General features: G+C 39.5%; 3 protein-coding genes and 1 pseudogene across 4 annotated transcripts; 3 read left to right on the plus strand and 1 right to left on the minus strand.

The window, feature by feature from the left end:
* Positions 1-319: 319 nt before the first annotated feature.
* On the minus strand, positions 320-854 carry LOC130503770 (protein COFACTOR ASSEMBLY OF COMPLEX C SUBUNIT B CCB1, chloroplastic-like; annotated as a pseudogene).
* Positions 855-1,745: 891 nt separating this feature from the next.
* On the plus strand, positions 1,746-3,390 carry LOC130503771 (uncharacterized). 2 transcript variants are annotated; one of them, XM_056998339.1, is made up of 4 exons: positions 1,746-1,905; positions 2,066-2,142; positions 2,786-2,978; positions 3,062-3,390. In XM_056998339.1, exons 2-4 carry the CDS (start codon positions 2,080-2,082, stop codon positions 3,190-3,192), a joined length of 387 nt encoding a protein of 128 aa, XP_056854319.1. In that variant the 5' UTR covers positions 1,746-1,905; positions 2,066-2,079; the 3' UTR covers positions 3,193-3,390. The 2 variants fall into 2 exon arrangements, with proteins under 2 accessions (XP_056854319.1, XP_056854318.1); XM_056998338.1 differs by lacking the exon at positions 1,746-1,905 and having other exon boundaries at positions 2,020-2,142.
* Positions 3,391-4,656: 1,266 nt separating this feature from the next.
* On the plus strand, positions 4,657-9,338 carry LOC108812114 (heat shock protein 90-6, mitochondrial). The gene is given in 22 exon segments (XM_056998337.1): positions 4,657-4,844; positions 4,955-5,057; positions 5,060-5,118; positions 5,120-5,158; positions 5,257-5,330; positions 5,438-5,566; positions 5,671-5,764; positions 5,850-5,933; positions 6,023-6,166; positions 6,274-6,387; positions 6,535-6,594; positions 6,731-6,805; positions 6,888-6,992; positions 7,138-7,278; positions 7,368-7,460; positions 7,576-7,653; positions 7,745-7,999; positions 8,084-8,186; positions 8,271-8,445; positions 8,533-8,638; positions 8,742-8,831; positions 8,930-9,338. Coding segments are annotated over 22 exon segments (2,409 nt in total). The 5' UTR covers positions 4,657-4,730; the 3' UTR covers positions 9,104-9,338.
* A 184-nt stretch (positions 9,339-9,522) lies between these two features.
* LOC108812115 (protein OBERON 1) lies at positions 9,523-12,252 on the plus strand. The gene is made up of 3 exons (XM_018584283.2): positions 9,523-9,673; positions 10,149-11,229; positions 11,452-12,252. Exons 2-3 carry the CDS (start codon positions 10,164-10,166, stop codon positions 12,084-12,086), a joined length of 1,701 nt encoding a protein of 566 aa, XP_018439785.1. The 5' UTR covers positions 9,523-9,673; positions 10,149-10,163; the 3' UTR covers positions 12,087-12,252.
* The last annotated feature ends 952 nt before the right edge of the window (positions 12,253-13,204 follow it).

Raw genomic sequence — 13,204 nt, forward strand, 5'->3', positions numbered from 1 at the left:
AAACATATACTTAATTTAACTTTGTGGACAAGATTTTCTATTATATAGTAGTCGGTAAGTTCCATTTACAAATTTGTTAGAGCTGTTTAATTGGAAATGATCTGATGATTCCAGTGCACTTCTGAGAATATTGGTGATGATCTTCTAAAGATCAATATTTAAAAAATAAAAATGAATTGTGGACAAGATGCATAAAATGTATTGTGGACAAGGTTTTGAAGTTGTTCAAAAAAAAAAAAAGGACAAGGTTTTGAAAGAAAAATGTGTTAACATGGCCTATTAAAACTAAAATTTGAAACTTTCTTCTGATTGAGCTTACATGATTGTTTCTCCACGATAGTGATGTTGAAGTTCCTCCTTGTGAAGAAAGAAAAAATCTCTTCAGCAACTTGCTTTGGCTCCTTCTTGACTCATTTTCTTTCGCTGACAACAAAGGTCTTCCTCACTATCAAAAAAAAACCAAACATTGGTTTCAAAGAGTTTGATGGTGAATCAGAGTAAGAGACCAAAGTTCGAACCTTTGATTTGACGGAGCGTTTGATAAGAGACCAAAAGATCTGGAACTGAAATAACGAACAAACCCAATGACGTGTATACTTAGCCAACGAATAACCACCATAAGTCTCTGGCTCTCCGCCAGTATCAGTAATGAACTAGTTTTTTGTTCCCACAATTGATGAATCTGAATCGCAGCATTGAGGGGTTCCACAACCATGGCGGTTACAGGGGAGACTCTGTTTCCTTCCGTCACAGTCTCGTCTCCACCCTTTGATTACTACATCTCTTGAAGTCATCCATGGACAAGCCAACGACAGAGAAAACAGCCTCGTCGCCCACAGGGCCACAGCTGTCATCAAGGTTGTGTGGACAAAGATTATTAGACAAATCAAATCGGAGATAACAACCCTGCAGCTCACCTCTCTCAAACTCCAACACGACATTTCCAATCTCACCCACGAGAGATCCATAACTCACTCACTTATGTTCTTGAGCTCACCACGGTGAATCCTAAGCTCATCGATCCACCCTCTAAAACTCCATCACAGCTACCCCGAGCTCACCCATGACAGATTCCGAGCTCACCCACTGCGAATCCCAAGTTCATCCACTCTCTGAAACAGTACCCACTGCAGCTACCCGATCTCGCGACGTCGAATCCCTAGCTCATCCACACTCGGAAGGAAGCAAATCTGTGATTAATAGAGAAGAAGAGAATGAAGCGTTGATTGGGAATAGAGTTTGGGAATATGGTAACTAGAAAACAATTCGAGAGAGATGAGTTCGGCAGCTGAGAGAAAAGATGAAATAAGGAATTAGGGTTTGAAAATTGATTTTGAAATGGTAAGTACACACATAGAAAAATATGGGGTCTACTAATTTTGAAAACGTAAAGTGAAAATAAAGAAAAAGCCTGAGGAAATTGGTTCATTCTTTAGTCAGAAGGCACTAAAGTCTTTGCCACATTATAAAGTATGTCTCCAGCTAGAAGTGGCTGAAGATGATATAACAAAGTCAGAAAGTGGACTAGAGAGTAAAAAATTCTTATATTTTTCATTTCTTAATGTCTACTAAGTTTATTTTTGTTCCATATACAGAAGAAAAGTATCTGAGAGAGGCGAACCAGATAGAGTGTCACTTGCCACTTTGGCATTTACTAACAGCATCTTAACTACATGACAAATTGTGATTTTTAATCAAATTTTAATTTGCAATTACTAAAAACTCAAATAAAAAATGGAGAGACGGTGGCGCGTGGAGTAAGAGAGAGAGAGAGAAAAAGAGAGCACAGTTTCAGTTATGGTCCCATTTGTCCCCAACCTATCATCGTCTCCTCTCTCTCTCGCTCGCTATTGAAACCCTAAAAATCAAAGCTTGAATTTCAGATCTTTAACAGCTGTCTCCTCGGTAAAGTTTCGTGCTTTCTTTATAATCGGATAGCGAATTCGTGATTTCCTTTAAAAAAAAAATAAAAAAAAATTCGGATTTGATGTTGTTTTTTCTTTTTGAGCTTTTTTTGTTTTCATGTAAACTAAAATGATCGACTTGTATTGGGACATTTGTGCAGAGGAGACGACTACTATGAGCAGCAGAGATCATCATCATCCACCCGAGCCTCTTGATTTCTTCATCTGGACTGTTGAGGTATTTCAAATTCAATCATTCCTTCCTTCCTTTGATCCACCTCTTCAATTTTGAGCATGTTTCTTTCGTTAGACTTGTTGTTATGTGTTTGCAGAGTCTCTAGTGTAATCATGTTTCCTAGTTTTGATCTGTATTTATTCAGACAATTTAATTCTCTTCCAGGTATGACCCTAGTTTGCGGAATGGGTTGTTGTTGATCCAATAATGATTCTTAAGAACTGGAACATGTTTGATTGTTATCACTTTTTTTTCCTTGCTCTTTTGGTGGTTATTCAAAGAACGTATCTTATTACGTGTAACCATTGATTGCAATTACATAAGACAAGCTCCAAATTGTTACACCTCTTCTTACTTATCGACCAAAGTCAATTGCTCATCTAGTCTGTGTGGGATATGTCTTTGTTGATGTGGACATTTACTCGGAAATGGTTTTACCTCAGGGCATCGCTGGTGTGTTCGGTTATGTTCACTTGCTGATTACCTATAGGAAGATGTTTAGTGAGGGATAGATAGAATTAGGCCACTTATATGGGTTTAGTTCATTCAGATCCCACTGTTATTGATTTTTTCTTCTGTACTCTGTGTCCTGCGGGTTACTTGTAGTTGTAGATGAGGAGATTTTTTGTTATTTTTTATTCTACAGGATGTTGGATCTTGGCTTGAGGAGATAAACCTTGGGAGCTACCGCCTGATTTTCAAAGAAAACGGCGTCAATGGGGAATATCTAGAAAGCATGTCTGTGTTTACAACCGAACAGATCCTTCATTTCATAAGGAGGCATCACATGAAATGGGGAGACTTCATCACTCTCTGCAAAGAACTCAGAAGGATCAAAGGTTTCTCTTAGTCTTATCCATTCCTCGGTTTTGAAGTTGCTGCAGAAAATTTGGACTAAAAAAATGTGTGTTTCTTTTAACAGTGGCTTGCTTGAAAGGCGAGCAGAGAGTTCGAAGGCCATGGTGGGCACCGTCTTGTCTCTCGGTAGTCTTTGTTAAGGCGGCTAAGCGCAACCGACAGTCTCGAGTTGTATCTCTAAAGCTTGAATCTTGACAATTACACGTTGGCTCTCTCTTTATGTACCTACTTGTCTCTCTTCTCATCCCTTTCTTTTCCTTTTTTTTTTTTGTTTTGGGTTGAGTTTGTTTGTAGAGATAAAAGCTATATGCAACTATGGAAAAAACAAACTGGAGCCAAAATGCTGTTTGGCTTGTTAAAATCTTGCAAGAAGGGAAAAATTATAGTTTTCTACTTTGGTTGTATACAGAGAGCTTTGCTTTCAGATGTTTAAGCATATGGCTTGTGCGAATATTCATGCCTTATCTCTCATTCTGAGAAGAATATTCACATTCTCCATGATTCCAGTTCTGATATGCCTGATGATATTGAAGAGAACCATAAAAAGAAAACATGATATAACACCTCGTCTTAATCCTAAAACTAATTCGACGCAGTTACATGATGATTGGTTATAGACAACAAAACGACAAGATAGGAGGAAGAGGGACCGGTACATCACGACGATGCCCCATTTATGACTCCTGACACGGTGAGGCAGTACTTGTCCAAAGCCATATTGTTGGGCCATTTGGGTTTGTAAAACAAAAAAAAACTCCACCCCGGTTCACAATCAGACCGGGTTCGATGTCTCAGAGTCGATTGTAAATTGTAATTATCCCTAAACCGTAACTAGACCACATTCATATCAGAGAAGTAGGCCTGGGCGTTCGGGTACCCGTTGGCGTTCGGGTCGGGTTTTTCGGATTTTCGGGTTTTCGGGTTTACGCTCCTAGGTCCCATAGTAAAATTTCATTAGTACGGGTCGGGTTCGGATAATAACACTTCGGGTTCGGTTAAAAATTATATTGCATCCTAAAACCCATAAAGTAACCATATATCTTTCGGGTTAGGATTATATCGGTTCGGTTCGGATATAACCAAAGTAAAAAAAACAAAAACTTAAAGAAAAACATAAAGAAAAACAACTAAATTGATAAAAATTAATCTATCATACATAAAATTGCTAAAATAACAATAAAATGTTAAATCAAGCATGAAAACAAACATTATTTGTAAACAATATACATTATATTATAGAGAGTATACTTGTTATTCCAATGAACAAATTATAAATTACTTATTTATAACTAATTGTGTACTTAAAATATTTTTAATATTGTTAACATTGTTAATATTTATTATTATATATCATATTACCACAAATATTAAATTTAATAACTAAAATAATTATATATATTTCAAAATATTTATATTAACTATTAGTTTCGGGTTTTTCGGGTTACCCGTTCGGGTTCGGTTAATAACACTTCGGGTTCGGATATTTTTTATACCACCCTACAAAACCCGTTCGGGTTTTTTTACATTTCGGGTCGGATAACGGGTCGGGTTTTTTGGTTCGGGTTCGGTTCGGATTTCGGGTTCCGGATTTTATGCCCGGGCCTATCGAGAAGCTTCGCCTTTTAGCTCAAAAACCCTACTAAAAACCTTCTTTGCTCCGCCAATCGTTTCTTCTTTGCTCACTGCTCTAGTGCTCTCTACCAATATCCGTCGTTTTGTAAGAGCTGCGAACTATGCTGAGGCTCTCCAAGCGTTCCGTCTCTACTCTCCTCCGCTCCGGCGACAGAAGCTTCCGCGTCGCCGCCGCCGCAGGGACTTCGATCTCCCGCTCTTCCCCATCTACCACGGTATCATCCTCAATTCCACCTTCATTTGGTTTAAAGATGGTTACTTTCTGAATCTGAATTACACTGCCAGATTACTCATAGTAATTTTTAATTTTTTGGTTCCTTCTTAGGATGTGAAGAGAGGGGACACTGAATCGAGATGGTACTCGTCCTTAACCGATGGAAAGTGCAGGAAGAGTGAGTCCTTGGCTCATTTCAACATGAAAACCAATTGGTTATGGGAAACCGGTACGAATCCAGCGCTGCAGCATCAGACTCTTCCTCTCAGGCTCCTCCTCCTCCCTCCCGCTGAGAAATTCGAATATCAAGCTGAAGTACGTTCCTTTTTGTTTGTTTGTTTGTTTGTTTAGTTGGCTTGATGTTTGTGATCAAGTCTGTGTGTTACATACTGATGTTTTGATACAAATGGCAGGTTAGTCGCCTCATGGACCTAATCGTTAACAGTCTGTACAGTAACAAGGAGGTGTTTCTTCGGGAGCTTATCAGGTATATCCTCTCTCCTGATTTTTTTTTTTTTTTTTTTAAGTGTTTTAGTAATTATGTTCCTTATGTTCGTTTTTTTAACAATCTACATGTATTTGCTTTCCCAACAGCAATGCTAGTGACGCATTGGATAAACTGCGTTATTTAAGCGTTACAAACCCTGAGCTTTCAAAGGATGCTGCTGATCTTGATATTCGCATCTATGCCGACAAGGAGAATGGAGTAATAACCTCACGTAAGTCACTAACTATATCTTCTTTTTTTTTTCTAAAGTATAATTTTGTTTATTTATTTGAGTACTGAGTAGGGGATTAAGACGTTGTCTGTGTGTGCCTTTTTCCAGTGATTCAGGTATAGGTATGACACGAGAAGAATTAGTTGACTGCCTTGGTAAAATCGCGCAAAGTGGAACTGCCAAGTTCTTGAAATCTTTAAAGGTCCTACTTTGTCTTTCTGATTCTACTATTTCCCAATCTTATATGCGAATCACTTAACAACTAAGCATTTTCGTAATGATTTCAGGATAACAAGGATGCGGGTGGTGACAACAATTTAATTGGTCAATTCGGTGTGGGGTTCTATTCAGCCTTCTTGGTTGCAGATCGGGTACGCTAAGATATTGGTGTAATATGATCATTGGTATGCTCGCATCTTCACCAACTGACTAGTGTATCATTTATCTATATTTTTTGAAGGTTACTGTGTCAACGAAGAGCCCAAAGTCTGATAAGCAATATGTGTGGGAAGGAGAAGAAGGTTCAAGCAGTTATACCATTAAGGAAGAGACTGATCCTCAGTTAATCATTCCTAGAGGAACACGTATTACTTTGCATCTTAAGGTTCGTTATATGCTTTGGTATTTTATTATGTAGCTCAACTGAAGTATTTGTTTTGTAACAAAAAGACCCTTCATCCTAAGCTCTTTTGTTTTGGGTGCCTAATGTAGCCGGATGACAAAGGATTTGCTGATCCAGAGCGGGTTCAGAAGCTCGTGAAAAACTATTCTCAGTTTGTTTCTTTCCCTATATACACGTGGCAGGAAAAAGGGTACACAAAAGAGGTATGATCATCGTGATGGCATATATTTAAACTTTAATATCGCATAAATGCCCAAGTTGCTCAGTCTTCAAGGGGAACTTGCGCCATACACAACTAAGATTCATACCTTATTGACCGGCTTTGCATTATGTCGTTTTCTCTTATACAGGTTGAAGTTGATGATGATCCAGCTGAGTCCAAGAAAGATGACCAGGATGATCAAACTGAGGTATACTTGCTTCCTTTTGCCTCTTCTTAGAATTGTCTCGATCAGCATCAGATAAATACTCTGATCAGAATCAGAGAATAGCTAGATGTGCAGGGATAGTTGGCTAAGAGTTGATGTTCTTTTCACTTATTAACAGAGAAAAAAGAAGACCAAGAAGGTTGTTGAGAGATACTGGGACTGGGAGCTTACTAATGAGACACAGCCCATTTGGGTAAGGACTGCTCGATGTGTCCTGTGGGTACTCAGAATGAAAAAGTGGAATCAATTTTACGAGTTTTTTCTCTTTATTGCAGCTTCGGAACTCTAAGGAGGTGACTACAGAGGAGTACAACGAGTTCTACAGAAAAACTTTCAACGAGTATTTGGACCCATTGGCATCATCCCACTTCACAACAGAGGTAAACATCTGTTGAAATAGTACGTCTCCATGAAAAAAACCTGAAACAGATTATGCATTGTATCTGTTGAAAATGGTGACACCACGTTGATCCACTATTGATAGATTGTTCTTAAATTCTCGTACTGATAATGCCCTTATTGTAGGGTGAGGTCGAGTTTAGGTCTATCCTTTACGTGCCACCTGTTTCACCAATGGGGAAGGATGACGTGGTTAATCAAAAGACAAAGAACATAAGGCTCTATGTAAAACGAGTTTTCATCTCAGATGATTTTGACGGGGAACTGGTGAGAATAGTTCCTCTTGGTGTGGTCATTCAAGAAACTTGTCTTTCTATTTTGTACTGATATCCACTGCTGTGGTGCTTGGTTAACAGTTTCCTCGGTACTTGAGCTTCATTAAGGGTGTTGTGGACTCTCATGATCTCCCACTTAATGTTTCCCGTGAAATTCTTCAAGAAAGCCGCATTGTAAGTGCTAATATCCATTTTCGACTCTAGGCCTTCAAGATATATGTTCTGTTTTGTTTTGGTATAATAACTGTCGTGTATCGTTAACCGTACATTTTTTTATTGTGTCGCAAAGGTGCGTATCATGAAGAAGCGTCTGGTGAAGAAAGCTTTCGATATGATTTTGGGCATTTCCTTGAGTGAAAATAGAGAAGTATGTGTATAACATTTATCTCTTTCTTTTGTTACTAATCACTGCTCCTGGCGAGTAAGAGTGACACGTTACTCTGTTTACTTAAACACAGGACTATGAAAAGTTTTGGGATAATTTCGGCAAACACCTAAAACTGGGATGCATCGAGGACCGTGAGAACCACAAGCGTATAGCTCCATTGCTTCGATTTTTCTCCTCCCAGAGCGAGAATGACATGATCAGTTTGGATGAGTACGTAGAGAATATGAAAACTGAACAAAAAGCTATATATTACATTGCTTCCGACAGCATTACAAGTGCTAAGAATGCACCTTTCCTCGAGAAGCTTCTGGAGAAGGAGCTTGAGGTAGCACTTCCTACCTCCTTGCAAATATTCCTATTGATTCTGAGATGAATAGGTGATTGATAATTCTGTGTTGTTTGATTATAGGTACTATATCTGGTAGAACCCATTGATGAAGTTGCCATACAGAGCTTGAAATCTTACAAGGATAAGGACTTTATCGACATCAGCAAGGAAGACTTAGACCTAGGCAAGTGGTTGATGCAATAATCCCTTGATTTGGGATGTTCTGTAATCCCACTGAGTCGCATAATAACACTCTCTGTATTGACAGGTGACAAGAATGAGGAGAAAGAGGCAGCTGCCAAAAAGGAGTTTGGGCAGACATGTGATTGGATAAAGAAACGATTGGGCGATAAGGTTGCCAGTGTTCAAATTTCGAGCCGTCTCAGTTCATCCCCCTGTGTTCTTGTATCTGGTAAATTTGGTTGGTCAGCCAATATGGAGAGGTAAGATTAACCTTTTGACTAAGTGAGAACTTGTTTTGTCCGATGGTTTTTCCTGGTGAACTTACAGAGAATATGTTATCTGGGCAGGCTAATGAAGGCCCAGTCAGCTGGTGACACAACAAGCCTCGAGTTCATGAAAGGGAGGAGAGTGTTTGAGATCAATCCTGACCACTCGATTATCAAGAACATAAATGTGAAGTCACCAATCATCATCACTTGGACTTTCTTGGCTATCAGAATAAATTTAAAAGCCGCTTTCGATATTGACGTAATTTTTTTTTTTCTTGTTTCCACAGGCTGCTTACAAGAGTAACCCAAATGATGAAGAAGCGATGAAAGCCATAGATCTTATGTATGATGCAGCACTAGTTTCTAGTGGTTTCACGGTAAGCCTTTACGTGCAGTCTAATATCAAAACGTTCTTTCCTTCTCTTTCCTTAAAATGAGATCAGTAAAAACCTTAGTTGTTTCTGAATACGTACAGCCCGAGAATCCAGCAGAGCTCGGTGGAAAGATATATGAGATGATGGATACTGCTCTTTCCGGGAAATGGTCAAGCCCCGAGGTCCAGGCACAGCAGCATATGACACAAACTCACAATGCAGAGCTGTTAGAAGCTGAAGTGGTTGAACCAGTCGAAGTGGATGGGAAGAAATGAACAGAGGCCTAAAAAAATATCCCTGTCCTGCTACGATTCTCAGTTTCTCATATCATATTGTTTCGTGTTTTATTATAGCAGCAACATAAGTAGAGCTCGAGAATTCTTAATCTAGCAACAATGACCAATGAGTCAATAATTTTCTGTAAGCTATATTAGACAGATTGAGAATGTTGTGCTTGTTTTCAGTAACTTCCTTGTTTGGATGTAATAAGAAGAACCAAGAGGTTTGATCTTTGGGGTTTAATTGGACAATATTAAAACTTCCGGGACTCCCGGTGATTTAAAATTAAATGCAAGGGCGTTGTTTGCGTATGAATTTGATTGGTTTGAGACGGGGGCCCGACGTAAGCGTTGGGAAGATACATTCCGCTCAAAAGTCAACACAAGTCACCGGCTGGTCAGGTTACCGTTATGTATTACTAACTGGCAGCTGTACGACTTTATTTAGTTTTTAATTAAAAAAAGATAAGAAGTTTCCATTTGTTAGTCTCAAGCTTTCCCTTTGGGTTCTCACACCAATTGTTCTTCGTCCTCCGCGACTCGTAACGCTCTCCATTCATCTCTCCGGTGAGTCCTTTTATTAGTCCTTTTTTTTTTTCCTGACGAGAAAGTTGATAACTCTCTAAATCGTGGTTTTGAGGGTTTGATTCAGTTTTATGTCTGTACATCTTTTAACTCCCGATTTAAAAAAGATTCGTGTTTGACTTTTCTAGCGTTCAATCCACGTCGCAGACAGATTCTTTGAACTTTCGTTCTAGACACTGTCTGTTCTGTCTTTTATGTTTTTTCTGAGCTTCCACTAGTGATTGATCTTCAGCTCAATTGAACAAGAAGGATGTAGTTTTTCATATGTCGGTGTGAGTGTCTGGACGAAAAGACTCAAATTTTTTATAAGCTCAAAAAACGTCATTTTAGTTGGTTAGAATCGTACTTCTTACCAGATGTTATGGTCACTTCACGTCACTTAGATTGTGTGTGTCTGAAAGGTTTCTCCTTTGTTTTTTTTTTAACTTAAATGTAATTATTCCCTTTTCTTTTGCAGGACATTTTTAATTTGATGGGAACATCATCAGGATCCAACCTCCCACACCAAATGCTACCACCACGCCAGCAGCAGCTCCAAACCGTTCTCTCCCTCGCATCCTCAGATCCACCCCACCTCTCACGCTCCAGCTCCGGCATCATCGTCCGCGAATCACCAGCCGAGAGCGCCAGCTCTCAAGAGACCTGGCCGACCTCGAACCCCATCATGCCGAAGAAGACAGAGAGCAGCGGGAAGTCAGTCACAGTCGCCGACAAGGTGTCTCTACTCGACATAGCTAGAGAGAGAGTGGAGCTAGTCTCCGAGAGGATGCAACGTCTACCTGAAGTGTACCTCGAGGAGTTGAAGAACGGGCTCAAAGCTATCCTCGATGGAAACGGTTCTCAGCCCGGCGAAGAGTTTATGTTCCTGCAGAATATCGTTCAGACGCGTTCGGATCTGACTTCGAAGACGCTCGTGAGGGCTCACAGAGTGCAGCTGGTGATCCTCGTGGTGATAAAGACTAAAATCCAAACGTTCTTGCATCCGAACATGAACCTCTCTCAGACCAATCTCATCGAGATCTTCTTGTACAGACGGTGCAGAAACTTGGGTTGCCAAAACGAGCTCCCCGCCGACGACTGCTCCTGCGAGATGTGTGCCATTAGGAAAGGCTTCTGCAACCTCTGCATGTGTGTGATCTGCACCAAGTTCGACTTTGCTGTCGACACGTGCCGCTGGATCGGATGCGACGTGTGTTCTCACTGGACGCATACGGACTGTGCCATCAGGGAGGGAGAGATCTCGATGGGAGTCTCGGCTAAGAGTGTAGCTGGGATGGGGGAGATGCTGTTCAAGTGCCGAGCCTGCAACCGTACTTCTGAGCTGCTCGGTTGGGTTAAAGACGTGTTTCACCACTGTGTGCCGAACTGGGACAGGGAAGCTTTGGTGAAGGAGCTTGATTTCGTGAGGAGGATATTCCGTGGGAGTGAAGATACGAGAGGAAGGAAGCTGTTCTGGAAGTGTGAGGAGATTATTGATAAGATTAAAGGTGGTTTGGCTGAAGCAACAGCTGCCAAGTTGATACTCATGTTCTTCCAAGGTAAAGCATATAAAATTTATATATATTATAATTATTAGTTTATGATTTTTATAGGATTGTTTATAATATTTTTTTTGAAATATTATTATCTTATTATTTTATCGAGTTATGTCATATTTTAACCGGAAAAAACATATTAATTATTGTGTTCATCAATTTATTTATGGAGTATTAATTTATAAAGTTTCTCTTTTGTCTTGACCATTTTTCTTGTGAGTGAAGAAATTGAGTTGGACTCGCCAAAGAGCCTTGAGAACGGGGAAGGTGGAGGGATGATAGCACCTCAAGACGCGTGCAACCGAATCGCCGAAGTTGTGAAGGAGACACTGAGGAAGATGGAGATAGTGGGGGAGGAGAAGACGAGGATGTACAAGAAAGCGAGGATGGGGCTCGAGGAATGCGAGAGAGAGATGGAGGAGAAAGCTAAAGAAGTAGCGGAGCTGAAGATGGAGAGGCAGAAGAAGAAACAGCAGATAGAGGAAGTGGAGAGGATCGTGAGGCTGAAACAAGCCGAGGCGGAGATGTTTCAGCTGAAAGCGAACGAGGCGAAAATGGAAGCGGAGAGGCTGGAGAGGATCGTGAAGGCGAAGAAGGAGAGGACTGAGGAGGAGTATGCGAGTAACTACTTGAAACAGAGGCTGAGCGAGGCGGAGGCAGAGAAAGAGTATCTGTTTCAGAAGTTGAAAGAGCAAGAAAAAAGTGGTGGAAATGGTGGTGGTGGTGGTGGTGGTGGTGGTGAGGCGTCACAGTCAGTGATGTACTCAAATATCAGAGAGATGCTGAGTGGATACAGTGCACCGTCGCCAAGAGTTGATCCAAGATCAAACCAGAGAAACCATTTTGGATCCAATCCTTGAAGTGTTTGTATTCATGTTCCAGCTTTGAATCAATTACTGTTGGATTTGCTTTGTTAACTGTGAAGTCTTGTAGTCGTTGTAATTGCATTAATGTTTAATAACTGGTAACTTTTGTTAACTACATTGACTCCCTCTGTTTTTCTATTATTTGTCAAGACTCCCTCTAGTTAAATCTATCTTCACTTTTGGCCCTGTTCGTTTTCGGAACGCTGCGTTCAAAACCAGCGACCAAAAATATCAAAGAGATCTAAAGAACAGCTCAGCAACCAATGAAAAAGGAGTGTTGGAAGATCCTAATTTCTGCCGCTAGCGACACCATAAGGTGTATGCAGGAGACGCTGATTTAAACAGCGGCCAAAAAAACCAGAAAAGAAGACCAGCGATCATTACGGGCGGCGACTCCGTAACAACAACTACATGAAATTTCTCTCTCATACTTGTTATTTTTTGGTTGCTGGTCTCTACCGCTGCGTTCGAGAAAGGAACATGGCCTTAAACAGAAACAAACATTGTGTAGGATCTAACCGTTTTTAAATTAAATATATATTTCCATTTTATAGTTAAATTTACTGTACATTAAATCACTAATGTTTTTTTATACTACTATTTATGTTTCCAAACAATATAATTGTTATTTATATTACTATTAATGTTTTCAAACAATATATATATACATATATTTTATATTCATATTAATGTTTCCAAACAACACAATAATTAAACTTAATTATTTTATATCTACCGCTTTCTCTATTAAAATTTTGTATGGACGTCATAATTTCATAAACCGTAAAACAATAAACTTTAAAACTTGGACTAAAAATTACAAATTATGAAATTATAACAATTTAAATCAAATTAGATTACATATCAGTCATCCATCAGTTCAATCAGTTGGTCTCGGGGTTTAGTGATTTTTTCAAATAGATATTTTTAAAAACCTAAATTGAATTGTCGGATCACCAGATTAACCGGTATAGTCACAGGTTCGGGTTGAATTTAAAAACACTGATTTAAATGCAAAAAATATTTTAAATACACAAAATCTTTCAAATTAACAAAAGATTTGTTAAGTTATTAGTGGAATTTTGCATCCTAAAATATTAAACGCTTGCAAA

This window comes from Raphanus sativus, unplaced genomic scaffold (assembly GCF_000801105.2).
Source record: "Raphanus sativus cultivar WK10039 unplaced genomic scaffold, ASM80110v3 Scaffold1119, whole genome shotgun sequence".
Lineage (NCBI taxonomy): Eukaryota > Viridiplantae > Streptophyta > Magnoliopsida > Brassicales > Brassicaceae > Raphanus > Raphanus sativus.